The sequence below is a fragment of the Ctenocephalides felis genome, unplaced genomic scaffold, assembly GCF_003426905.1.
Source record: "Ctenocephalides felis isolate EL2017-DRISC unplaced genomic scaffold, ASM342690v1 CF-g0.4_SCAFFOLD_01170, whole genome shotgun sequence".
Lineage (NCBI taxonomy): Eukaryota > Metazoa > Arthropoda > Insecta > Siphonaptera > Pulicidae > Ctenocephalides > Ctenocephalides felis.
Genome location: NW_020537324.1, coordinates 75,191,064 through 75,218,564, shown reverse-complemented (window position 1 = coordinate 75,218,564; position 27,501 = coordinate 75,191,064). Strand labels below are relative to the sequence as shown.

Here is a 27,501-nt window from a genome sequence, read left to right as displayed (position 1 = left end):
CCAAAACATTCAAATATTAAATTATTCTCTAAAAGAAACTTTCAGCTATGTATTCAATAAATTGTTAGAAGAAAAAAATTAAAATTTTTGAGGAACTATACAAGTTTTCAGTTTAATAAATATACCATATTTTTTTTAACTTTCACGTGGCAAATGATTAATCAAAATTTTCCAAAAATAAGCCTTGAATTTGAGTTAGATTTTTAGTAAATAATTTTTATTATGCGTACTTTATCATTACTCATATTGAACAGTATGAAAATTTATTTTAAAAATATAAATAAAAAAAATAAAATCAAATTTGCTAAATTTTAAAATTTTATATAAATATGAAATTGATAAATTTACATTATTTTCTTCATTGATTTACAAATTTTCTAGTAAATTTGCTTTTTGCCAAATATACTTAAAACAAAAAAATCGATATTTTACCATCATCTATTTGAATTTATTGAATCGTTTGTAATTTATAGAAATATTTATATTAATTTGAAATTTTTTTCACCATATTTCATTACCACTTTTGTAAATTTATAACTTTGTAATAAATTTGTAAATTTATCCAAAATCCTTCATGTAAGATTTGCCAAATACACTTTTCACAAAAAAATTTTTTCTATGTAGAAAGATTTATAATTTCAGAAATTACATAACATGATTTGTCACCAATATAATTTTATAAAAAAAATTGTTTTACTGAATACTCACCTAAAGTCACATCTGGAAATAAATAATGATTTTGTTAATAAATTCTTAATAATAAGAATTTTGTCAGATTTATTTATGATACAAAATTAATAAAGAAAAAACTTAAGCCAAAAAATTCAAGATACATTTGTATATTTGTTTATTCATTTATTTTGGCTCAAATAATTTTCGGAATATATTTTTGTGGAGATAATTTTTATAAATTTTTATTTTTGATTCTTTAAAAAAATTAGTAAATATTAATTTGTAACAAATTTGCAACGAATATCAGATGTTTTGGTAAAATCTGAGTATCGGCATTTTTTAAAAATTTTGCAAAATATAAATTTCATACATTTTTTTCTTCCTATAAACAAATTTGATGAAAGTTACGAAATGAATTTTTAATACTTACTTGAATTTAAGTTTGCCATCAATGATATTACAAATAAACAAATATATACATGAAATAATAATAATATATATATATATACATATATATATATATATATATATATATATATATAAAATCAAAAATCTTATTTTTTCATACACAACCGTTTTTATCATATCAACCACTTCATTTTCGAATAAATTACATTTACGTATTTATACACCCGATTATATATAATTTAAAATTACTAAACTTACCTTAATATTTAATAAACATATCCAACAATCTAAAATTATTATATACACATGATATTTTATCAAAATTCTGTTTTTAAATTGATTATTTTAAAACGATTCTTTTATTTACCATCGTTCTATTATTATATGCATTGTCGTTGGGGATTATTAGTAATTTATTTTAATACTTATATACAAATTTATCACTAGTTTTTTTTCGTAAAAAATGTCTTTGGAATTTAATGGTTTCATCTTAGTTGTAGTATTAATAAAATTGGTAGAAAACTTAGTCTGGGAAATGAAATTTTGAGACCTCCGTTGCTCGTTTGCATTGCTGCTGGATGTTCACCTGAAAAATAAAAAAAAATTATGAAAATTTATATGAAATTTCTTTTATATATATATATATATATAAATATATATATCAATAGATTTTTTTAAAACATCGTCTCAATTAAGAGGAATCAAAAAAATTAAAAATTTTGAATCTTGCTCACTAATTATTCTGTAATTCCAGAAATAATTTGAATTTGTTGTTGTTGAATTTGAAAAAAAAATCGATTTTTTTAAGCCTCTAAAGCAGGCTCTCCCCTAAATGATATCATGAAGAAATTGCAAGGTATATTTACTGTTTTAAAATTAGTTGATTAAATAATCTTTTTTTTTAAATCATTGAAAGTAAGGGCATGTAAAAAAATATTTCTGGTAGACTGTTTTTAGTAATAAAAATTGAAAAATTATTATTAATTACTGGTTGACTTTTTTTTCTTATGTAAATTTAAACAGGCGTTTAATTTTTCTGTCATTTTTTTAGTTCTAATTATTTTTAAATTAGAATTACGTGCGTTTTGTATTTGGTATTTAGAATTTTGTTCTATGACATCATTCTTACAAGTTATTATAATTCTTAATTTTATATTATGATCCTGCGATTTTTTTATTTCATACACTTTTTATACTTTTTACATGAAGATTAATAAAATTATTAAATTTCGTGAAATAAAAACAATCGTAGAATATTTTATATTTGTTACCAATGATTCAATTCCATATTACTAACTTCCCGAAGGAGATTTTCATAAAAAAATCCTATTCGCTAATTTTATGTTTTCTCGACGTTTCAAGCCATTCTGAATCGGATGGGACCAAATTTGGAAAATAATATGTGTATGTGTATATATGAATAGATTTTTGACTTTTTGTCGTTTTTTTCTCAAAAACTGCTGAACCGATTTCAAAAATTTAAACACCATTCGATGTATCTCGATGAGGATTATTGTTTTGTGCGACGGTCGGCTGAGCCGTTTTTTTGAAAATAGCAGATTAGTCAAAAATTTTTCTTCCATTTCTCAGCCCTCAATTCTGAATCGATTTTGAAAATCCAAAAACTGTTCGAAAGATATTGGTTGGGAATGATACTGATTAGTTTTTGGTAAAGAACGACAGAGTTGCAAAAAATTTGTTTGCTGATTTTGATCAAACTTTTTCACACATTAGATATTTACATAGACTTATATAAAAAATGTTACTATCAATGCTTAGACTGGACGTTGAGTTCAGGGATACCCCGTATATCCAAAAAAATATTGTCAATTCAAATTTTATAAATTGTTAAAAATTCGTCAAAAATTGAAAAATCATTAGCGTTTTATTAACTTTCCGTAAGAAAAAAAGTTATTGTAATCGTCCAAAAATGGAAAATGAAAATTTGTACATTTCTTCACGTTTTGAAGCTTTTTGAATACCTCATTTTTCCTAAGAAAAAATCGATGTGTGTGTGTGTGTGCGGATACAAATTTTCGTCAACGATTTTGGGAACACCGATCAACCGATTTAAATAATTCCAAAAACATTCTATTCGTATTGATAAGGAGACGTTCTGATTAGTTTTTAGCAAAGGCAGGTCTAGCCGTTTCGAAGATAATGGGCAAAACGGTAAATGGTTACTGAGTTTTTAAAATATTTTATTAATTCAAAAAACATTTTACTTGTATTGACAAGATGAAGAACTGATTACATTTTTGGGAAGGCAGGTCTAGCGGTTTCGGAGATCTAATAAAAAAAGTAAAAAAAAATGCCATTTGGCGATCAAAAATGATCATTAGACATATGCGCATCAAATTATCAGATATTTTATAGAGATTTTAACAATAAGTATAAATTTTGTTTACATTCCTATGGGTTCCGTACCAATCCTTATCCGTTAGACGACGGCGCGGCGCTTACGCGCTTCCATATTTCGTCTCTATGCAGTTAACAGTACGATTGCTTTGAAAAAAAATTCAGAATTTCCAAAATATTTGAAAATACACTTTTCTTCAAAAAGTATTTTTTTACAAAAAAAGTTATTTTTTGTCAAAAATTTATGGTTTCTCAAAAATCAAATTTTTTCAGAGTGAAATTTTTTCAAAAATGTTAATCCTTAAAAAAAATAATATTTTTGATACGGGAAGTTCCAACAATTTGCCTTAAGGCACGATGCCATGCGCTCCACTAGTTATTTCAAAGTTATTTCAAAACATGTATAAATGTGTACCCTCAAAAAATTTTGAATAGATAGACTCACTAGTTTTTTTTTATTTTAATTCCCAAAAATGGTCTTTATTTAGGTTGTCACACTAGGTGTACCCCCTTTTTTTTATTTATTTTATGGCATTTGACCGTGTGGTCATTTAGCCTCTTATTACATAAATAATATGTTACAAAATTATAATTACCAGAGAAATACATATTTTACAAATTATTTACAACATAATATTGCGACTTAATTCTTAAAACCTTAACTAATACTTTATTTTTAGAACTATATTTTAATGTTACATTTTTGTAAAAAAAAAACAGAAAAATTTTATATATATTTTCATCATTAGTAGAAAAGGCTATTTTAGTGTTAATAGGAAAAATAAAGTTATATTTATACAGTTCTTGTAAGAATGTTCTTTGATTAGCATAGAGGTTGCACTTCCAAAAGATGTGGTCAATATTGTGTATTTCTAATCCGCAAGAACAGAAGGGGTCTTCTGCCATGCCAATTCTAAAAAGATGAGATTTGCAGAATGTGCGGGCCGATCTAATACGATTGATAACGGTTATTTCGTCTCTGTTCAACCTAGATTTGGCAAACCAAGTACTGAAAGGTGTGCCCCTTAACAATATAACATATCAAGACCACTTCTAAAACTATTTCTTATCATTCTGATTAAAATGCCACAAATTCAAAATTCGCAATCCGTTTCTATTACTATTCTTACCGTTCAACACGTGCACATTGACACTGGCCGGAACCGCTCCGGAGGGTACGCAAGTGTAGTTGCCGGAGTCCCTCAATTGCGCCCGCGTCAGCAGAAGGCGGGACGTCGTGCCGCCGTCCGTCTTCTCGGTCTCGAGCGAAATGCCGCCGCGCGGAGAGTCGAAGTCGACGACGGAACTGCCGTGATACCTGGAGGGAAAAAAATCACATATACATTTATTAAAATTTATATTATATCACTAATAATACATAAGATGATAAAATAAAGGTGAATTCAAAATTTAAAAAATGTACCAGGATTGCACTGCCCTTGATAAACATAAATTATATTTTATAGTAAGATTTAAGTTTTTTTCATTAAGATAAAAAATCTTAACTAAAATTATGACTAAAATATTAAGGACGAAAAATGATTAAAATACCAAAGTCGCTTTAAGAAAATAGGGGTTGGTGATAAACAAGGAAAAATTTAGAGATGGTAACAACCTACTCATACGAAGATAGACCCGTAACATAGCATCACAATAACATTTTATGGTAATGCTATGTAACGAGTCTATATTCGTATGAGTGGGTAGTAAAAAGCTGTGTCAAAAGCTATAAATTTGCTGCGTGTTCAGGCGTTTTACACAAAAAACCTAATTTTACGTTTGTGTTTTCTCAAAGATGCACAGATAAAGTTGCTATTTACACTATACTAACTAAGAAAATTCTTTTCGTGAATTCAATGAAAACATTGTAGATTATGGCACAATTTTTAACAGAATTATGTTTTTAAACCTTTAAAATGATAGTAAAAATTAGGTTCGAAACGTACTAAGTTAATGATTTTGATACATTTTATATACAAAATTTTATTATTATTACTACTTCTTTGAATGTTTCAATAGACTTATAAGAATCGCATTCGATTTTGAGAGAGAACTTGCCTTGAAATACTTTTTAACTTCCCGTAGGGTAGTTATAGTAATGGGCCAAAAAATGAAAATAAAAATTTTTGCATTTCTCGACGTTTTGAAGGTTTCTGAACATTTTGGCATACCTCAGAAAATATGGATGTGTGCTTATGTATTTATGGATACAATTTTTGTCCACGTTTTCGGGCGCACGGATCAAACAATTTGAATGGTTCAAAAAGCACTCGATTCGTATTGATAGGAAAATGTGCTGATTAGTTTTTGGCAAAGCCAGGTCCAGTCGTTACGGAGATACAGAGCAAAGAGTGCAGAAAATAGAAATCGAGTTTTTGAGAGAACGGTGCATACAATTTGAATGATCCAACAAATATTCAGTTCGTAATGACGGGGAAAAGTGGTTATTAGTTTTCGGCAAAGGTAGGCCCAGCGGTTTCGGAAATACAGAGCTAAATGTTAAAAAAATGGCAGTTTTTGAGAGAACTGAGCGTCCGATTTAAATGATTCAAAGAACTTTCTGCTTGTTGCTTGCTTGTTTCAACAAAATAATTGCTTTTGGAAAAAAAAATTGTTTCTAATTTTTTTTTAAAAAAAATGTTTTTGTAATTTTGGATTAAAAATTCAAAAACCCTAAGCTAAGCACAGTCTAAGCGCCACTCTGGTGCTAATGTTTACCCAAGTGCGTTTAGACTGTTTATGTACTAGACCACCTTTCCAACTTTGTGAAAACTATTGAAAAATGTGAAAATGCCGCAAAGCTAAGCACAGCATAAGTGAAAATGTCGCACAGAATTATTTGCAAATGCGTTTAGACTGTGACTATACAGGAGCACTTTTTCAATTTTGTGTAAATTAGGCAACTAATTTTTTGAAATTGAATTTGAAATGCCATGACGATTGTTAATGTTCTGGAGATAAAATGATTTATGATTTATAATTTACATTTTATTTGGTCAGATATAACATGATAGCAAAAATAATGGAAGTAATAGTATTTGTAATAATATTTTTGAAAACGTTTAAAATTTCTCGAATATTTCATTACAGTACGGGAAGTTCCTGCAATTTGCCTTAAGGCACGATGCCATACACCACTAATTTATTTTCTTACAATAAGCTCCGAGTTGTAAAATAAGTAAATAAAAATACGCCTAGACAACGTTCTCAAGCCCAACGTCCATTCCAGTCCTAATTTATACTCCTCCAACTAGATTTTTAACCATTTAGATTTGAAACATGCTCCACTATTTATTCCCTATATATTCACCGCAAATATATTTATCTGTTCGCATATTACTTTTCTACACATATCTCATATCTCGTATGTAATTCCATTTATATTCATGTACTTATGCATTTTAAAACGCTCATAAAACATTACCCGAGGACAGATGAGTACCAGGACGAGTACGAGGACGAGGTCCTTTTAGTAATTATATATATATATATATATATCTGTATGTCTGTGTCATGTCAACAGAACTGAAAAATTAATGTTTTATTTCCACTACGTACTTCTTGTGCTGCTGCAAATCCGTAATGCAATTTCAAATACGAAACGATTTTATATTTATTCGAAACGGTAAATGTAAATGTAAAAGTTATACGAGGATATTTTTATGACTTGGTAAATATTCAATTTGAGAAATATATATATATATATATATATATATATATATATATATATATATATATATATATATTGAAATGAATAAAACAGTCAATGCGTCGAATGTAGAAAGTTTATTTTAATTTTTCATACGTTTCGAGACTAGATGTGTCTCATCATTCAGCAGATCAAGAAAAAACACACTTTACTATCACATTTTTTTTTGTGAAAAATGTGATAGTGAAGTGTGTTTTTTCCTTATCTTTTTATAAAAAAATGTTTTAGCAAAATTTACTCATTTACGGCTCATTATTTTCAAACTAAATAAAATATTTTTTTTAAATTTTTTGATTATGGCTACAATCAATACTGTCATCGCTGACGTTGAGTTCTGGGACACCCTGTATATATTATATATATTGAATTAAAAATGACAAAATTTATATCATTCTTAAGATTTGTCTATCTGTAATATACTGTAAAAATAAATATAGCATAATAAAATACTATAAGAAAAAACAGTGTAAGTTTTTTGCAAAGTCGTTCAAGTACTATTTTCTTAATTCGACTTCCTTTTAAAAAAAAAATGTTTTCTGTAACTCATACCATTATTATTTTAGTTTTATATAAATTTTGTACGCAAAATATTCTTAGAGACATATTAGCTTGCAAAAATTCAATAATGTAAGATATTATGATATTATAAATGAAGTATTAGCAAAAAATAAATCAATAACACATTTCTCTAAATTTAAAAAATATTTAAATAAAAAAAATTATTTAAAAAAAAAATAGCTGCACTTACAATTTTTGAAATAGTGTATTTTTGTTAATAACATAATTATTATTATAGTTTGTGTAAACTTTATCCCAATAACATTATTAGAGAAATATATATTTGCAGAAATCACATTAATACATTTCTTTGTTACTAAAAGAAACAATTCAATGAATAATATGAAAAATATTACATAACTTTCACATCATTTTTCAATTTCACACATTTCTTACCGAAATTTTAGGCGTTTTTGAATTACTATATTTACTTTCTCTACATTATTTAAAAAAATCTTTATATTTCTATAATATTTGTATTTTTCAATACGAATATAGATCAAGTAAGTCATTTAACTATTGCAAAATTTTATTAGCCTAAATTTGTGATTGAAAAAACATTTTACTTCTCTAACAATTTGCCTTAAGGCACGATGCCATACACCACTAGTTTTTTATTTATCTCTGCTTATAAAAAATATTAAAAATGTAATTACTGATTTTTCATACTTGACTAAATTTTATTACATAAAAAATACATAAATTTTATGGTAAAAATTTTAATCAAACGTCAGAAATGCGTTTATCAACGAAGTCGATTTTTATACACATTTCTTTTTTAAATTTTAAGCATTTTTTTAATTAATATTATATTTATATATATTACTATATAGATACTTTTATTATACATTACTTTTTTACATTATTTAAGAAAAATCTTTGTTTCTTCTATATCAAGTAAGTCATTCACCTATTCTCAGCCTAAAGATTGAAATTTGATTTGATTGAATACTCGATTTCTCTAACAATTGTCCTCAAGAAACGACACCATACACCACTGATTCTCAATTTCTCTCTTCTCATATTATAGATTAAATTACCGATTTTTCCATCTATCCAAGTAAATATTAACTGAAAAAAAATTCTCGTCCATGTTTAAAATTATGTCCCGGCGAAAGAAGTTCAAACAAACTCGGGTGGAGTTTCTGCAACGTTAATACGTTTCGCATTTTTTTCACTTTTCTTTCATATTTATCTTGTAATATTAAAATCAACGATAATATAAACAAAAACGAGGAAAAGCAAAAAAAAATGTGCTAGAAAAAATTGTAATGAAAATATACGCTATGAAATTATAAACTTTGTAATATAAGACACATGTATGTAAGAGAAATTTAAGGTGGAGCTAATAGAGAAGATATAAATTTTTTTAATTTCATATGTATATCATTCGTTGAATTAAAAATACTTGCACTACATATTAGGGTTTATACAAAAGCCGACATTTCAGAAAACGGGTTTTCGAATTTTAATTTTACTAAAAAACCGGTTTTAACCGGTTTTCGAATTTTATATAGAAAATAATTTTTTACTCGAATATTCTGTAATTTATCCGCACATTTAGTATAATTTAGAGCAGCATTTGACTGAATTTTTTTAGTGTTCAATTTTATTGATAGGAAACAAAATTATTTTAAATTTATTTAGTAGAACTAAAAAATAATAGTTTATCTTGATTAAATAACTTTAAAAATAATTATTCGTTATTCATCCATCATTTTCACATATAAGAATGAAAATATTTTTATGGTAGTGAAAAGAAAGTTTTTATTTTAAATAAAAAAATGCATTAAATTAAAAAAAAGCAAAATAATAAAATATTAGATCCATGTTGATACATACTTGTTAATATCAATTTTAATTTCAAAAACAATTAAGCTAAACTCGGGTACTGTCTGTTTCGAGCAATTTTACTTAATCTTACAATTATTTATGCAGTTTTATCTAAACTTCATTCTAAAAATATTTTTACAGGCATATTGGCTTGCAAAAATTAAATTCGTGTAAAATTTATAGTATTATTATTATATTAAATAATATAGTAGAAAAAAAACAAAAGAATTTTGTTCTAATGTTTTGATGATGGCTATAATCAATACTGTCATCGCTGACGTTGAGTTCTGGGACACCCTGTATATATTATATATATTGAATTAAAAATGACAAAATTTATATCATTCTTAAGATTTGTCTATCTGTAATATACTGTAAAAATAAAAATTATATATTAAAATACTATTAGAAAAAACAGTAACTTTTTTTACAAAATTGTTAAAGTATTACGTTGTCAAATATCTCCCTTCCGCCTTTTTGTATTATAAACCAAGAGCAAAACAGCGGAAGGGAGATATTTGACAACCTAATATTATTTTCTTAATTTTTTTTTTTTTTTTTAAATTATGGCTGTAACTCATACAATTGTTATTGCAGTTTTATATAAATTTTGTTCTAAAAATATTCTTAAAAGCATATTGGCTTGCAAGAATGTAATAATGTAAGATATTATAATATTATAAATAAAATATAAGCAAAAAATAAAAGAATAATAAATTTCTGTAGAAATATGGTGATTTAAAAAAAAAATAGGCAAAAACTTTTTGCAGTTATGTGTATTCGTAAATATCACAATTTTTTTTGTAGTTTTGTATAAATTTTGTTACACATAAAAGAAATACACAATAGCAGTGATATTAATAATTTATGGAATTAATGTGATTTACAGCCTGGTACATTTTTTTATATTTTACATATTTCTTATTGGCGAAATTTTAGGCGTTTTTCTAAATACAATATTTACTTCCTTAATATTATTTTAAAAAAATCTTTGTATTATTTTAATATTTGTATTTTTCAATACAAATCTAGATCAAGTAAGTCATTTAACTATTGCAAAATTTTATTAGCCTGAATTTGTGATTGAAAAAACATTTTACTTCTCTAACAATTTGCCTTGAGGCACGATGCCATACACCACTAGTTTTAATTTATCTCTGCTTACAAAAAATATTAAAAATGTAATTACTGATTTTTCATACTTGACTAAATGTTATTACACAAAAAACACATAAATTTTATAGTATAAATTTTAATCAAAGGTTAGAAAACCGTTTATCAAAAAAGTCGATTTTTTTAGATATTTCTTTTATAAATTTTAAGCATTTTTATAATTAATATTTACTATTTTTACATTATTTAAGAAAAATCTTTGGTTCTTCTTTTTTTGGTTCGACAAATTTTTCTCAGTTTAAATTTGATTGAAACAATATTCGATTTTTCTAACAAGTCAATTTTTTACACATTTTTTTCGAAATTTTAGATATTTTCCTAATTACAATATTTACTTCTATTAAATTATTTGTTTACACATTTCTTTTTTAAATTTCAAGCATTTTTTTAATTGATATTTACTTTTTTTACATAATTTTAAAAAAATCTTTGTTTCTTCCAGATCAAGTGAGAAACTATTGTAAGTTTTCGTCTTAAGGCACGATACGATACACAACTAGTTCTCAATTTCTCTCTTCTCATATTATAGATTAAATTACCGATTTTTCCATCTATCCAAGTAAATATTAACTGAAAAAAAATTCTCGTCCATGTTTAAAATTATGTCCCGGCGAAAGAAGTTCAAACAAACTCGGGTGGAGTTTCTGCAACGTTAATACGTTTCGCATTTTTTTCACTTTTCTTTCATATTTATCTTGTAATATTAAAATCAACGATAATATAAACAAAAACGAGGAAAAGCAAAAAAAAATGTGCTAGAAAAAATTGTAATGAAAATATACGCTATGAAATTATAAACTTTGTAATATAAGACACATGTATGTAAGAGAAATTTAAGGTGGAGCTAATAGAGAAGATATAAATTTTTTTAATTTCATATGTATATCATTCGTTGAATTAAAAATACTTGCACTACATATTAGGGTTTATACAAAAGCCGACATTTCAGAAAACGGGTTTTCGAATTTTAATTTTACTAAAAAACCGGTTTTAACCGGTTTTCGAATTTTATATAGAAAATAATTTTTTACTCGAATATTCTGTAATTTATCCGCACATTTAGTATAATTTAGAGCAGCATTTGACTGAATTTTTTTAGTGTTCAATTTTATTGATAGGAAACAAAATTATTTTAAATTTATTTAGTAGAACTAAAAAATAATAGTTTATCTTGATTAAATAACTTTAAAAATAATTATTCGTTATTCATCCATCATTTTCACATATAAGAATGAAAATATTTTTATGGTAGTGAAAAGAAAGTTTTTATTTTAAATAAAAAAATGCATTAAATTAAAAAAAAGCAAAATAATAAAATATTAGATCCATGTTGATACATACTTGTTAATATCAATTTTAATTTCAAAAACAATTAAGCTAAACTCGGGTACTGTCTGTTTCGAGCAATTTTACTTAATCTTACAATTATTTATGCAGTTTTATCTAAACTTCATTCTAAAAATATTTTTACAGGCATATTGGCTTGCAAAAATTAAATTCGTGTAAAATTTATAGTATTATTATTATATTAAATAATATAGTAGAAAAAAAACAAAAGAATTTTGTTCTAATGTTTTGATGATGGCTATAATCAATACTGTCATCGCTGACGTTGAGTTCTGGGACACCCTGTATATATTATATAAATCTTTTAACATTTTTGAACTAAATATGTTTCATTCATAAACTTAGTTTATAAAAATTCACTATAAAAATAAGAATTGCATACTATAACACACATTGAAAGAAATAGTAACTTTTTTTACACAATTTATTTCTTAAACCATTTTCTTAAATCGACTTTTTTAAAACAAAAAATGATTTTTGTAACTCATACTTTATATAAATTGTGGTTTTATATAAAGTTAGTTGTAAAAATATTCTTAAAGGCATAGTGGTTTCAAAAATTTAATAATGAAGGATATCATAATATTATAAATAAAATATAAGCAAAAAATAAATCAATAACACATTTCTCTAAAAATATAGTATATCAATTTAAAAAAAAAATTAGCTACACTTACAATTTTTGAAATAATGTATTTTCGTTATTAACATAATTATTATTATAGTTTTGTATAAATTTTATCCCAATAACGTTATTAGAGAAATATATATTTGCAGAAATCGCATTAATACATTTCTTTATTACAAAAAGAAACAATTCAATGAATAATATAAAAAATATTACATAACTTTTACAGCCTGGTACAAGTTTTTATATTTTACATATTCCTTATCGAAATTTTAGACATTTTTTTTAATTACAATTAAAATTAATTAATTTTAAACATTCTAATTGTTTTTGTGTTTAATAAGATATGATTTCAAAAAACTGAGAACGTCTATCAAATTGCTACTTAGACGTGTCCTTTGTTTACTCATAAAATTTTCTGAAATAAAAAATACTGTCATACTTTTAACGAAATTATGCTTAATTGTTTTTATAGCCTGATATAATATTTCTAAGTTTTTTGTTTTTTAATTTGTGATTTCTAGGGTTTAAAACTCTTTTTTTTAAGTTTGAGTAAAGGAAGTTACTTCTTCAAGAAGTCACACTGATTTAAATTAATATATACACTGGTATAAAAATTAATCCATACAAAACTTTTCTGGGAACCATTGCAGACTGATAAAATATCAAATGCTATTGAAACGATATGATTTCAAAAATCAAAACGCTTTCGTCTATCTTTTATATTTGGCTATATTTGTCACTATCCATTTATACAGTGAAAACCGACTTTTTTCACTAAAAACCGGTTTTCGAATTCCATAATTTTCGCCCAAAAACCGGTTTTTGAAAACCGACAAACCCTAGTGGAGCTAATAGAGAAGATATAAAAATTTATTAATTCATATGTGGAATACATATGTTTATCTTTCGTGGAACTAAAAATACTTACACTACATATCGCACAAATTTTTCTTCCCCTAGTGTATTATAATTTCTCATTTATCATTGTAACTGTAATTGAAAAACTTTTTACGCCCTTTTTTTCTCATTAAATGTTATATTGCATATTTTACATTTGATGCCTGATCTGTTCAAATTTCTATCAATTTGGCTGTGATTATTATTTGATCGAAGTCTTTGTCTTTGAGTGACACATTCGATGCCTGATAGGATATAAATTATAAATATAAATATAAATATAAGGAAATGAGATCTGGTGATTCTATGCCATTCAAAATCTTATTCATGTTGGAGAATGTCCTTATAAATGTGGAGTATACAATTTATGTGGTCGTTCTCCAATTTGAATAAGCAGCAATAGCGACGATTTGGTAAGTGTTTATTAACTTTCCGAAAAAAAAGTTTGTTTTATCGACGTTTCAAGCCATTCTGAATCGAATGAGACACAAATTTGGAAAAAGTATGTGTGTGTGTATGTGAACAGATTTTTGGCCGTAAATCGACGTTTTCTCGACAACGGCTAGACCGATTTCAAAAATTTACAAACCACTCGATGTATCTCTATGAGGACTATTGTTTGTCAGTTTTGTGCGACGATTGGCCAAGCCGTTTCTTTAAAAATCGCAGAAAAAAAATTTTTTACGTCTACGTTTATCCCGCAATTCTGAATCGATTTTGAAAATTCAAAAACCGTTCGAAACATATTGGTTGAACATCGTGCTGATTAGTTTTGATAGAGATCGGCCGGGCAGTTTTCTTGTAATAAAGTTTTTTAAAAAAAAAATTCGACGATTTTTATGATTATTTTTTTGACGGTAGATACCATAGTCCTCTAGATCATACTAAAATATTACGGCCCTACAACAATTGGTTTAACTTTGAAAATTCATCAAAGTTTGCAAAAATTGGTATCGTCTTTTTGGCATTTGTCAAAATTAGAACTTTCATCGACGTTTGCTCAAAAACGCCTCAACCGATTTCAGATATTTAAAAGCCATTTGATGTATCTCAATGAGGACTATAATTTGTCAGTTTTGTGAGACGGTTTGCCGAGCCGTTTCTTTGTAATTTGGAAAAAAGTGTTAAACTTTTCGTTCACATTTAAGCTCATACTACCGAACCGATTTTAAAAAATCAAAAACTGTTCGAAAGATATTAGTTGGGAATGATACTGATTAGTTTTAGGTGAAAACCTACCGAGCTGTTTTCTCCTAAATAACTCTTGAAAAAAAATTCAAGTGGATTTTTATGGAACTTTCTTTGGCGATATATATCATGGTCTTATAGAACTTACTGAATTATTACGGTCTTACGACAAGTAGTTTAGTTTTAAAAATTCATCAAAATTTGGGAAAATTAGTAGTTTTTTGACGTTCGTTAAAAATAAAATTAGCTGATTTAGTTGGTATAACGATAGTGTACTTGGTCTTGAACATAGTAAACCATTAACGTCCTACGGAAACTGGTTCAATTATAATTTTTGATTAATTAAAATTATTTATTGATTTTTGAAAATTTGCTTTTAGAAAATACTCCGAGTTAACGTGTTCGTTCGTTCGTTTGCTATGATGTGTAATAATCCACTCGGAATACTTATAGTCAATCATAAATTAATTTATTTTTTATTGATTAAGTCAATTATTTACACATATCTGGAAGTCCATGTAACTTGCCTCAAGGCTAAATACCAAACCAACTAGTTATAATAGTAATTATAGATATTGATGCAGGTTCAAAGCCTCTTACAAACTCTGAAAGATCAAGATTACATCGTCAAACTAAACATATGCAGGAAAATAACCGGTTACTACCAATTAATTAGAAAATCTTGAGCCAGGCATCAATTTAGATGTTAATGTCAACACCATTGACATAAGTAAGGATCTTTTTTTGCTATTTGACTCCTGAAAAACACTTCAACTATTCACATTTAAACATATTATTTTATTATCTTTTAGATGAACGTACTATTAAAACTTTAACTACTGTAACACCAACTATTTCACGTCAATTGCAAATTGATGATTTTGTATATAATGTGACTAATAATGTGACAAGAACTGATCTTTTGCAAGAGTCAAATGAAGTATTTGAACTTCCATATAAAGACTTCTATTTGTTTAGGAATCCACGAACATTGTTTGAAAAACAATTTACAAATGATAGCTTTGGCTATGTATGCTTTGTGTGTGATAGACTTTGGTTTCAAAGTGACTTAAAAATATTAAATGATGCTCAAAAACAAATTCTTGATAATGGTTTTCTGAATATTGATTCAAATAATCAGGTTGGATGTCAAACTTGTCGAAAGGCATTAAAATCGGGTAAATTTCCCACTTAGTGTAAATTTAACGGTTTTGTATTTTCACCTATACCAAATTATCTACCTAAACTAGATACTGTATCTGAAAGATTAATTTCACCTAGGTTGTGTTTCATGCAAATTAGACAATTGCGACATGCAAATGGAGAATTTGGAATATTTAGCCAAATTATAAATGTGCCTGTTGACGTTAATATTATGGTTAATTTATTGCCTTGTAATATTGATGATGTCCATTGCATTAACGTTCACATAAAAAAGAAAATGATTAATAGATCAAGCTATGTGCAGGGCGTGATAAATAAAACAAATATAAAAGTATGGCTTCAATTTTTTAGGCAAGACAGATATTACAGCTGTTCAAAGAATGAGATTATATTGCTAGCGAAAAAGTAAATGAACACAAACAGTCAATGAATGTATGTGAATTTTAATTACATGAAGTTCTTCAAACACAATTGTTACAGGATGAGTTAATTTGCATAAACAATATTTGTTTAGGCGTTGTTTAACATAATCCGCTGTGTGAACGAATATTATAGAATTTATTAATCAGCAATTACTTTAAACCGATCATGTCATATTTTAAGTATGACTTTGATTACATTTTTGTTTGTAAATATTATACATATTTTTAATGCAATCATAAATATGTAATTTATAATTCATCATTATATAAATGTGTATAATGATTGACGACACTAATAAATGTGTGCATCACGAGTGTTACCATATTACTAATAAACATTATTCAAAATTGTTATATGATGTATTTATTTTTACTCAACTTAAATTTGCTACTATGTACAGTTGCAAATGAGTTTTACTTCAATCGCGTGTGATCCTTACGCGCACTCTTTTTTCTTCCCCTAGTATTTTGTAATTTCTCATTTATCATTCTAACTATAATTGAAAAACTTTTCGCGCTCTTTTTTCTCAGTCAGTCTGTAGTTTAAGTCCGGGGGTAGTTTATGTCATCAATCTTAATATTATTTTATTAAAATTTTATTACTCACCATTGTACGGTGGAGGCGTGGACGTTCACCGAACAGGATAAGGATATCGTGCTTCCGCGTTTTACATAGAGATCCTGCGATCCTGTGATTTGGGCACGGGCTGCTGTAAAAAAAAGAAAATATAGGGTTTTAGTAAAAAAAATAGTTAAGATATAATTAGATAACAGTCAAGTTGCAATTTTGAAGGTTTTTTTGGACGTTTTACAATTTCAATATTTGCTCTGAGTGAAATTTTTGGCTCTCAATTTTATTTTCAAAGTATTCAACAATGATTTTGTTTTGTTAAATTTGTATTATTTTTTGTATTGAACTTTTCGTAAAGTAAGTTATAGTAATCGCCCATAAATCTAAAATGAATTTTTTTTACATATCTTTACGTTTCAGAGGTTTCTGAACGTTTTGGCACACCTCAATCAAAATAAATGTAAAAAAATGGAATATAACACAAACGCAAAGTTAGGTTGTATACGTGTATATAGGCGTATTATCCTGATCGCAATGCAAATACATAGCTTTTTGACATTTTTTACTACCATACTCATATATGAAGATAGATCTGTATCATGGAATTAATGTCATACATTCAAAATTTTATCTGAGTATTTTGATTATGAATATAAGATGATTTTTTGTACGTAGTCTTTTTTTTTATTTTAAATTAAATTCTAAGGTACAATATAATCTTTATATAATTTCCGTGATTTTATTCAAAACCTCTAGTTTAAAAAATAACTAAAATTATGAATAGATTTCAGAAAACATTTTTGAATTGTCGTAGAAAATTTTTAACATTCATTTACACTTTTTAATCATTCTGAAACTTCAATTTGATAATCTAGTCATTTAGTTAATGAAATGTAGAATTTATTGTACGTCGTTTAAAAACAAACTTGAAGAAATTTTATATAATGTGATTTTAAATTATTAATTTTACACCTTGTATCAATATTTGTTTTTCATTATAATGAAGTATTTTTAATTATTATTCAAAAATCTATAATTTTTAATAATTGGTTCAGAAATTATTATATAAAAACTATAACAAGTACTAGATATCAAATTTTTAAGAATAAATTCTTCGAATCTGTAGATATAGTTAAGTCAACTCTAAAAATAAATAAAAAAACATTAACTCACACTTTTACTGACTCAATTTGTTAACTATTGAACTAAACATAAGATAGTTTTTTGTACGTAGTCATTTTTTTTTTTTATTTTAAATTCAATTCTAAGGAATTCAAAATGTAAAATGGCAAGATAATCCTTATATATTTTGCACGATTTTATTCAAAACCTGTAGTTTAAAAAAATCATTGAATATGTGAATAGATTCCAGAAAACATTTTTGAATTGTGGGTATATAAAATTTGGAACATTTTCATACACGTTTTAATCATTTTGAAACTTTAATTTGATAATCTAGTAATTTAGTTAATAAAATGTATAATATATTATACGTCATTTAAAAACAAATTTGAAGAAATTTTTATAGTGTGATTTTAAATTATTAATATTACACCCTGTATCAATATTTGTTTTTTATTGTATTGAAGTATTTTCAATTATTGCGCAAAAAACTACAATTTTTGATAATTAGTTGAGAAATTATTATATAATTAATAGAAACAAGTACTAAATATCAAATTTTTAAGAATACATTTTTCGAGAGTGTAGATATAGTTAAGTCAACTTTAAAAATAAATAAAAAACATTAATTCACATTTTTTAGTGACTCGATTTGTTGATTATTTAATTAAATTCAAAATTTATTTCAAATTATTTTGTACAAAAACTGGATTATATAATCCAGATCAATTTGTAATACAATTCGCGGGATTTATGTATTTCTGACTAAATTTTGTGATAGTAATATTATTTGTGATAATTATATTAATAATATAGTTTCTATGACTAAATTTTATTATTTATTAAAGGCCTCCTATTTTGTTCGTAGTAAGTTTATGTATGCTTAATTTTTTTAATTTTTAGTATATTTGCTTTAAAAAAATTATGCTAATAACCTTTTAAACATACGAGATTTTTGATATTAATACTCGTCTTAAATTTTGTTAATTTCAAAAATTGTGTAAATAAATGCAAAATGATTTGAATCAAAAATAATAAAGAAACATTATAGAAAAATCTTGACAATAAATAGGTTCTCGTTTTGTGTGCATTTTTTGTTAGAAAAAGCACTCGATTTTTGAAAAGTAAAACAGTAGAACAGACGATTTTAAAATATGCCATAAAAATATTAAGTTTTAGATGAAATATTAAATGAACTGAGTTTTTACTGAGTTTTGTAAATAAAAAAAAATATTAACCAAAAACTAATAAGGACACTAATATAGAAAAATGAGACAAAATTTTTGGAAAATTGTTTATAACAATACCTGAGGTGATTTCTCAGACTGTATTAGAAATGTTGTATTTTATTTAAATGTAAATGTTATAATTATTTATAAAAATCCAGTACGATTTTTAGCAATTAAGCGAGGAATATCCCACTCGAAGATTAAAAAAATGACCATACGATCTTAAATGAAATATCTAAAAATAAAAAAAAAGTGATCTCATAGAAGATAATCTCTTAAATGCATTTAAATCCAGCATATTGCCTTAATAATGTATATTATTTTGGTTGGCAATAAATCTATGCAAATAAAAAAAAGATTTTTAGTAGTTAGTAGACCGCAAAATATATTTTTGAAATTGATTTGTAATTTTTCAAATATTATTGTTTCTATTAAAAATAAATCTGCTACGCTTGAACTTCTAAATTTTATTTATATATTATATTTAGTATCAGTTTTTTTTTTAAATTATATGAATTCCAAACATAATAGCAACATGCTCCAATAAATATATAATTATATATATATATATATATATATATATATATATATATATATATATATATACATAGTATTTATTTAAAATATTTAGTTCATGCGTAGAATTTGATATTTGATATTTCAGTAAATAATTATTACATACTCCGAAATAGCCATGCATTTATTAAATACACAAAAAGCTATATATATTTACATACATTATTTTTAATGCCAAATTAATAAACTTTTGCTTCTCTAATTTAATAAATAAATATAAAAAAAAATATTATCAAAGGTCAGAAAAGCGTTCGATTTTTTTTTAGAAAAGATGCAGTTTTTTGGTAAATTTTTTGACAAATCTAAAAAGCGGCGGCATGCAAAGAAATTAGCGTTTTTAAATTTTTGATTTTTTTTTACTAATTCTGACCTTCGGAATTTGTAGATTGACCTGCATCGGACGCGCCTTCATTAAGGGGTTCCTCTGTAAATAAAATTTAGAATAATTTATAATAGATTAGAAAAAAAAATCTAGTAAATTGTGTTGACTATTTCGGAGTAAGTAGAACATAAAACTAAAATCTAGTTACTTAAAATTATCACGTCCATGAATAATTATTATATCTCTCGTCCAGGCATTATTTTTGTATGTATTATTAAATTTAATAATAAAATCAAGAAAAAAGTTTCCAATTAAATTCCTGAAAAGAACGCGCCTAATCTTGGAGAATTCAGGAAGTAATTTCTGCAACGTTCTAATAAAAGTATAATTGTGATATTATCGTAAAAATTAATGAGAAAAATCGCGAAAGTTCTTCGCGAGAAAAATTGTATGAGGTTTTTTGAATCTTAGAAGAAAATTTAGATTTTCTCCTAGAGGGGTAAGGATTTATTTTGTTGCAAACTTTTCATAACTATTTTTTTTCACCATATAATTTATTACTGCCTTCAGTGGACATCTCACCTTTTTTTTCAATTTAACTCTAAAAATTAAAACTAAACTGGTGGTATATGGCATCGTGCCTTAATGCAAATTGCTGGAACTTCCCGTACCGTAATGAGGTATTCGAAAAATATTAACGTTTTCAAATATATTATTACAAATACTGTAACTTTCATTATTTTTGCATTATCTTGTTATATCTGAGCAAATCAAATGTAAATTAAAAATAAATTATTTCCGGAACATTAACAATCGTCATTTTATTTCGAAATCAATTTAAAAAAAAATTGTTATAATTTACACAAAATTGAAAAAGTGCTCCCGTGTAGTCACAGTATAAACGCATTTGCAAATAATTCTGTGCGACATTTTCACTTATACTATGCTTAGCTTGGCGGCATTTTCACATTTTTCAATAGTTTTCACAAAATTGGAAAATCGCTCCAGTACATAAACAGTCTAAACGCACTTGGGTGAAAATTTGCACCAGAGTGGCGCTTAGACTGTGCTTAGCCTGAGTATTTTTTGTAATTTTTAATCCAAAATTACAATTTTTTTTTTTTTTAATTAGAAACATTTTTTTTTTCCAAAAGCAATTATTTTGTTGAAACAAACAGAAAGTTCTTTGAATCATTTAAATCTGACGCTTAGTTATTTCTAAAACTGCCATTTTTTGCACATTTAGCTCTGTATCTCCAAAACCGCTGGACCTGCCTTTGCCAAAAATTAATCACCACCTCTCCCCGTCATTACGAATTGAATCTTGATCTTACGATTGAATGTTTTGATTATTAATATGCTCGGTTATCATCGTCTTAAATTGTTTGTGATTTTTTGAGTTATTTTTATCCCAAACAATTTAAGACAATGATAACCGAACATATTAATAATTTTAAATATAATATAGATTTTCCAACCTACAAATTTTACATTTTGAAGAGAACGTAAAAAAAGAAATTTAAAAGATTTGCTGAGGGGTTATTTTTTTAATTTCTCATATAAACTAGCTGACCCGGCAAATGTTGTTTTGATAAGTAAGGTATATTCTAAACCTTACTTATCTAGACCTTTTTACCCTATAGGCGGGGTAACTTAAAACGGACAGGTGGCAAAAGTAAACCCTTATTATAATTTTAAAGGTATTTTACAAAATAATTACATTTTTAACTAATGCTAAAAAACTACCAACGGAAGAAAATACTTTTATTATGGATTTTCAAAGATTACTGTTTATCTCCCGATAGCAAAGAATCATAAGAATCAAGGTTATAGCTGGTTATACTTCTTTTTCCCTCTACTTTCAAATATCTTTGTTAAACAATGCTTAACTTTACTGGTTTTTGACACATCGGTGGTGGACCTTTTTAACCCTCGACATTCAAATATGGCTATCTATTCTTCGATAAATTCTGGGAAATTATAACTGGGAAAATGTTATTCGACAAAATGTCCATTTGATCGATACCAAATTTAGATTCTGAATTTAAATAACATAAATAAAAAAATAGCGTAACTTAGAAAATGTTTTATAAATTACAATGAGTATATAATTATACAAATGAGATCTTTCAGAGCACCGTGTTTGAGAAAAATATGCCAAAAAAATGCATTTTCATATTAACATTTCAAAAAAGTTGATATTTAGAGTCTCTAGTAACACTTGCGGCCCGTTTACTAACGTTTTTGTATAAAAATCAAACTACAAACAAAACTACTTACTACAATTTAATCATAATTAAATAATATTCACGTAAAACCATCATATTAAACGTAATTGAACATCATCTGTCAAAAACGTTTGATATTTGACGTATTAGCCACCGTCCATTGTTTTAATTAAATTACGCTTTTACAAAAATGTTCAAATTAAAAATGTAAAGTTTCTACGAGATTTTGAAATAATATCTCACCTTTCCGACCATCTCTGGATTGGCACGAATTTTTCAAGGCTAAGACTGGCCAAATCGGTTTAGCCGTTTTCGAGTTTTACTAAGCATTTGATCGAGAGCTCCATTTTTATATATAAGATATATTGTAGATATATACTTTGATTGAATTGCGCTCTATCTAAACGTTAATATTAAGAGCTAAAACTTTCAGAGAATTTATCTATTTGGAACCATTTAAGCCCCTGAGAGCAAGGAAATTCAAAAATGACCATTTTAAGGACCACCCTAATATATATATATATATATATATATATATATATATATATATATATACATATAATTGATATTTTCAATTATTATTTCTAAATATCGATTTTTTATTACCCCACCTTGTACGTGAAGATAAACAGCCAGGTTTATTTTGGGTTCAGTGTTAACTTGGCATTCGTATATGCCGGCGTCCCTATTTTGGGCATATTCAACCCTCAAGTCCCAATCGTCTCCGTCTTGAGGGTGGAGGACCGTGAATCTGGCGTCCCCTGTGTACGTGAAGATGTTTGAGGTTAGAATGTGGAGGTCTCGTTTGCGCATCCAGGAAACCTATAAAAAAAAATTATTCATTATATTTTTTCAGTATATTGGTAGTTAATTTGGCAATATTTTCAAGTTTGAATAGATTTTAAGATTTCAAAAGTCAATAAGAATTTGTTGCAAACAATTGTTTGAATGGCTTCTGGCCTTATGATGTATGTCAAAGCCAATAAATAAAAAATAAAGATCAAACGTTTTTATAAGTTTATGTGTGGAATGGAATATTTTAAATTTAATTTTTTATCAACTTTATTAACTATTTTTCAATGCGCTTATAGACATTTGATATAATTTTCATTGTAGTCAATGATTTATTTTTCTCTTATAATTAATATAATTTGAAGACATAAATTGATATATATGTATATATCTAAATTTCTTTAAAAAAAGGATCTATAATTTAATGTTTTGGTTGAACTTGGATTAGAGTCGTTGAACTTGAAATTAGGGCCTTAATTAAATTAAACATAGGGCCTTGAAACTTGAACTTAGCACTATTAATTTTGAGTTGAAGTCGTCTAACTTAAATTCAGGTCTTCAAGCTTCGATTTAGAGTTTTCCAACTTGGATTGAGGGCTTTCAAACTTGGATTAGGGTCATAAAGCTTGAATCAATGTCGTAACACTTGGACAAGGTCATAAGACTTGAAGAAAGATCAAACTTGGATTTCGGAGCCTTCAAATTTGAATGACGACTCTAATTTAATTTCAAAAGGCCAAACCTAAACTTCGGGCCCATAATTTAGAATTATGGTTGTCAAAATATAACATGAGGATTTTAAATTTGAATTGATTTTTAAGCTTGAATTTAGAGCCTACAAATTTGAATTAAACTTGAACTGAGGACTTATTTGAACCATGGTTCTCAAACTTGAAATATCGGCGCTTACAGTTAAATTATGAATGTCAAAATAGAACTTAGTGCCTTTAGATTTGAGTTGTGGTTGCAAACTCAAACTTAGAGCTATTCAATTAGAATTTTTGTTGTCAAAGTTGAACTTAAAGCTTTGATATTTGAATTGAAGTCGCAAATCTGAACTTAAGGCCATGATTTTTTAATTGTGGTTCTTAAACTTAAATTGGGAGCTTTAAATTTGAATTGTGGTTTTCAAACTTAAATATAGAACCTTTAATTTTGCATTGTGGTTGTCAAGTATGAACATAGAGCCTTTAGATTTGAATTGGGCTTAGGGCCTTGAATATTCGTAATTTTCAAACTTGAACATATAACCTTTTAATTTGAGTTGTGGTTGTCAAACTTGAACTATGGGCCTTTAAATTTGAATTTTGGTTTTCAAACTTGAATGAAGAGCCTTTAAATTTTATTTATAATTTGCGTACTTAAATTTAGAGCCTTTAAATTTGTAGAATTAATGTCAAACTTGAAGTTAAGGCTTTTTAATTTAAATTATGGTTGTCAAATTTGAACTTAGAGCCTATAAGTTTGATTTGTTTAATTTAAACTTAAGGCGTTAACATTTCAATTGGAGTTAGGGATTTGAATTTTCAATTTTGGTTCTCAAACTTGAACTAAGCGCTTTTAAATTTTGATTATTATTGTCAAATTTAAATGTGGGCTTTTAAATTTGCATTATTTTTGTCAAACTTAAACTTAGGGTATTTAGTTTTAAATTGTGTTTGTCAAACTTGTCCTTAGAGTCTTTAAATTTAAATTGTGTTTGTCAAATTTCACTTTAGGGTATTTAATTCTGAATTGTGATTGTCAAAGTTAAACTTAAGGCTTTCAAATTTGAATTGGATTCAGGGCCTTAAATTTCCAATTGTGGTTTTTAAACTGGAACTTAACGCCTTAACATTTCAATTGAATTTAGGGCTTTGAATTTTTAATTTTGATTCTCTAACTTAGACTTAGAGCCTTTAGCTTTAAATTGTGATTCTCAAACTTAAACTTAGATCCTTTAATTTTTAATTGTGGTTGTTTAACTTGAGTATAGAGCAATCATTTTGAATTCTCGTTGTCAAATTTGAACTTAAGGCTTTTAAATTTTAGTAATGGTAGACAAATTTAAACATAGAGCCTTTAATTTTGAATTATTGTTACCAAACATTAAGTGAATTGAAGTTATTCAAGTTTGATTTGAAGTTGAATCTGCCATTTTGAATTGAATTCATCACACTTGAACTTAGGACCTTTAAATTTGAATTGTGTTTGTCAAATTTGAACTTAGGGCCTTTAAGTTTGAATTGTGGTTATTAAACTTGAGTATAGGGCCTTTAAATTTGAATTGGGGTGGTCGAACTTCAATATAAAGTTTTTAATTTTATATTGCGGTTGGCAAATTTGAACTAAGGGCATTTAAATTTAAAGTATTATTGTCAAACTTAAATTTAGGCCCTAAGTTTAAATTTGTAATATTATCATCAAACTTACACTTTATCCTTTAAACTTATACTATTCAAGTCGTCAGACTTGAATTTAGTGTCGCCTTTTTTTTCAAACATGCTGGTGTGGTCTCAGTTAGAGTATTAAAACTTCACGTAAACTTGAAGGAATTCAAGGAAAAATACAAACGCAAACTGGACTCACATTTGAACCCATCAATAGTTGACATTACTCAACCTTTTGGTATAAGGAGATTGAAACGACAATGACCTTTAGACTTAGTCTTCGATTAGGTATAATATAATATTATTATAGTAATTGTTAAACTGAGAAGATCTCATTGGAGTTCTTCTTAGGCATCGCTCTTAAATATTGTCATTTTAGTTCATAGGAATCTTTATGTATTTCTGATTGCTAAATAAAACAGAGTTAAAAAAAATCGAAGGATAAAGCAGAGAAAAAAAAATCATCAAATATGAACAAGGTCCATCCAGTCATTAGTAGACATACTAAAAATTTTCAGAAAAATTTAACCATCCTAAGTTTTGCTAAGACTGTCTACAGTTTCGTTTACCCATTCGATGATCAACAATATCCATTTTCCCCACAATGCCATTTTTCAAGTGGCATCCCATTACCCGCATCTTTTATCCCACAGCCCATTGGCCTATTGGCACAACACCCATCGCCTACTTCATCTATCGTATCAGTTCTTCGTATAAAAATCACGCCACGTTAAATTTTATACATACGGAGGAGGCACATTCCGTTGCCGCAGCGTCATTTTGTCATTTTATTGGCATTTTCGTTGCCGTAACAACAAATAAATTACAAAATTTGATGCGTATTTTTATGGCTGAACGCGTCCGAGTTTAATAACCGGTTTATTAAATGCTGCAGAAATAAATATATATGCTTTTATTGCCAACGTTCGAGAAAGGAAAAAATAGGTTGTATGCAGATAGGGAAATAAATCAGTACAGGAGATTTTGTGTGTTGAAATAAGAGTAGTGGTGAATGTCGGTACATTTGCTGAAGAACAGATTGATTAGCTTTTTTTTCTTCTTATAATTGTAAATGTTCTTGGACACATTTTTACACTCATTCTTAAATTTCACGAACTTTGTTCATAATTCACGATTCTTGTCCGAAAATTTTTACGATTCTTGATAAATTTTACAAATTTTGACTGAAATTCAAGGCTCTTGTCTTAACTATGACTCTTGACTAAATCTTATAAATCTTGACTCAAATTTTACAAATCTTGACTCAAATTCACGGCTTTTGTGTGAATTTTCACGACTCTTGTACGAATTTTTTTACTATTGACAAATCTTGACTAAATTTTACAAATCTTGAGTAAATTTTACAAATCTTGACTCAAATTTACGGCTCTTGTCTGAATTTTTAACACTCATGACTGAATTTTACAAATCTTGACTAAATTTTACAAATTTTGACTCAAATGCACGGCTCTTGTCTTAACTATGACTCTTGTCTAAATTTCACAAATCTTGACTAAATTTTCACGACTCTTGACTAAATTTTACAAATCTTGACTGCATTTTACAAATCTTGACTAACTTTTACAAATCTTGACTAACTTTTACAAATCTTGACTAACTTTTGCAAATCTTGACTAAACTTTTGCAAATCTTGACTAAACTTTTGCAAATCTTGACTAAACTTTTGCAAATCTTGACTAAACTTTTGCAAATCTTGACTAAACTTTTGCAATCTTGACTAAACTTTTGCAAATCTTGACTAAACTTTTGCAAATCTTGACTAAACTTTTGCAAATCTTGACTAAACTTTTGCAAATCTTGACTAAACTTTTGCAAATCTTGACTAAACTTTTGCAAATCTTGACTAAACTTTTGCAAATCTTGACTAAACTTTTGCAAATCTTGACTAAACTTTTGCAAATCTTGACTAAA

The 27,501-nt window shown here is 26.6% G+C and overlaps 1 protein-coding gene across 1 annotated transcript; it reads right to left on the bottom strand.

The window, feature by feature from the left end:
* Positions 1-1,565: 1,565 nt before the first annotated feature.
* Positions 1,566-26,208, bottom strand: LOC113367639 (zwei Ig domain protein zig-8-like). The gene is made up of 5 exons (XM_026609228.1): positions 26,203-26,208; positions 23,020-23,230; positions 16,968-17,070; positions 4,569-4,756; positions 1,566-1,666 (listed from the first exon to the last, which is right to left on the bottom strand). Exons 1-5 carry the CDS (start codon positions 26,206-26,208, stop codon positions 1,566-1,568), a joined length of 609 nt encoding a protein of 202 aa, XP_026465013.1.
* Between the last annotated feature and the right edge of the window lie 1,293 nt (positions 26,209-27,501).

Excerpts from the sequence above, each read along its gene's own strand:
- LOC113367639 (XM_026609228.1), bottom strand. Across the intron at positions 4,757-16,967 it reads CACGCCTCCACCGTACAATG|GTATCACGGCAGTTCCGTCG; the intron begins GTGAGTAATAAA and ends TTTTCCCTCCAG. Across the intron at positions 1,667-4,568 it reads CAATGTGCACGTGTTGAACG|GTGAACATCCAGCAGCAATG; the intron begins GTAAGAATAGTA and ends TTTATTTTTCAG.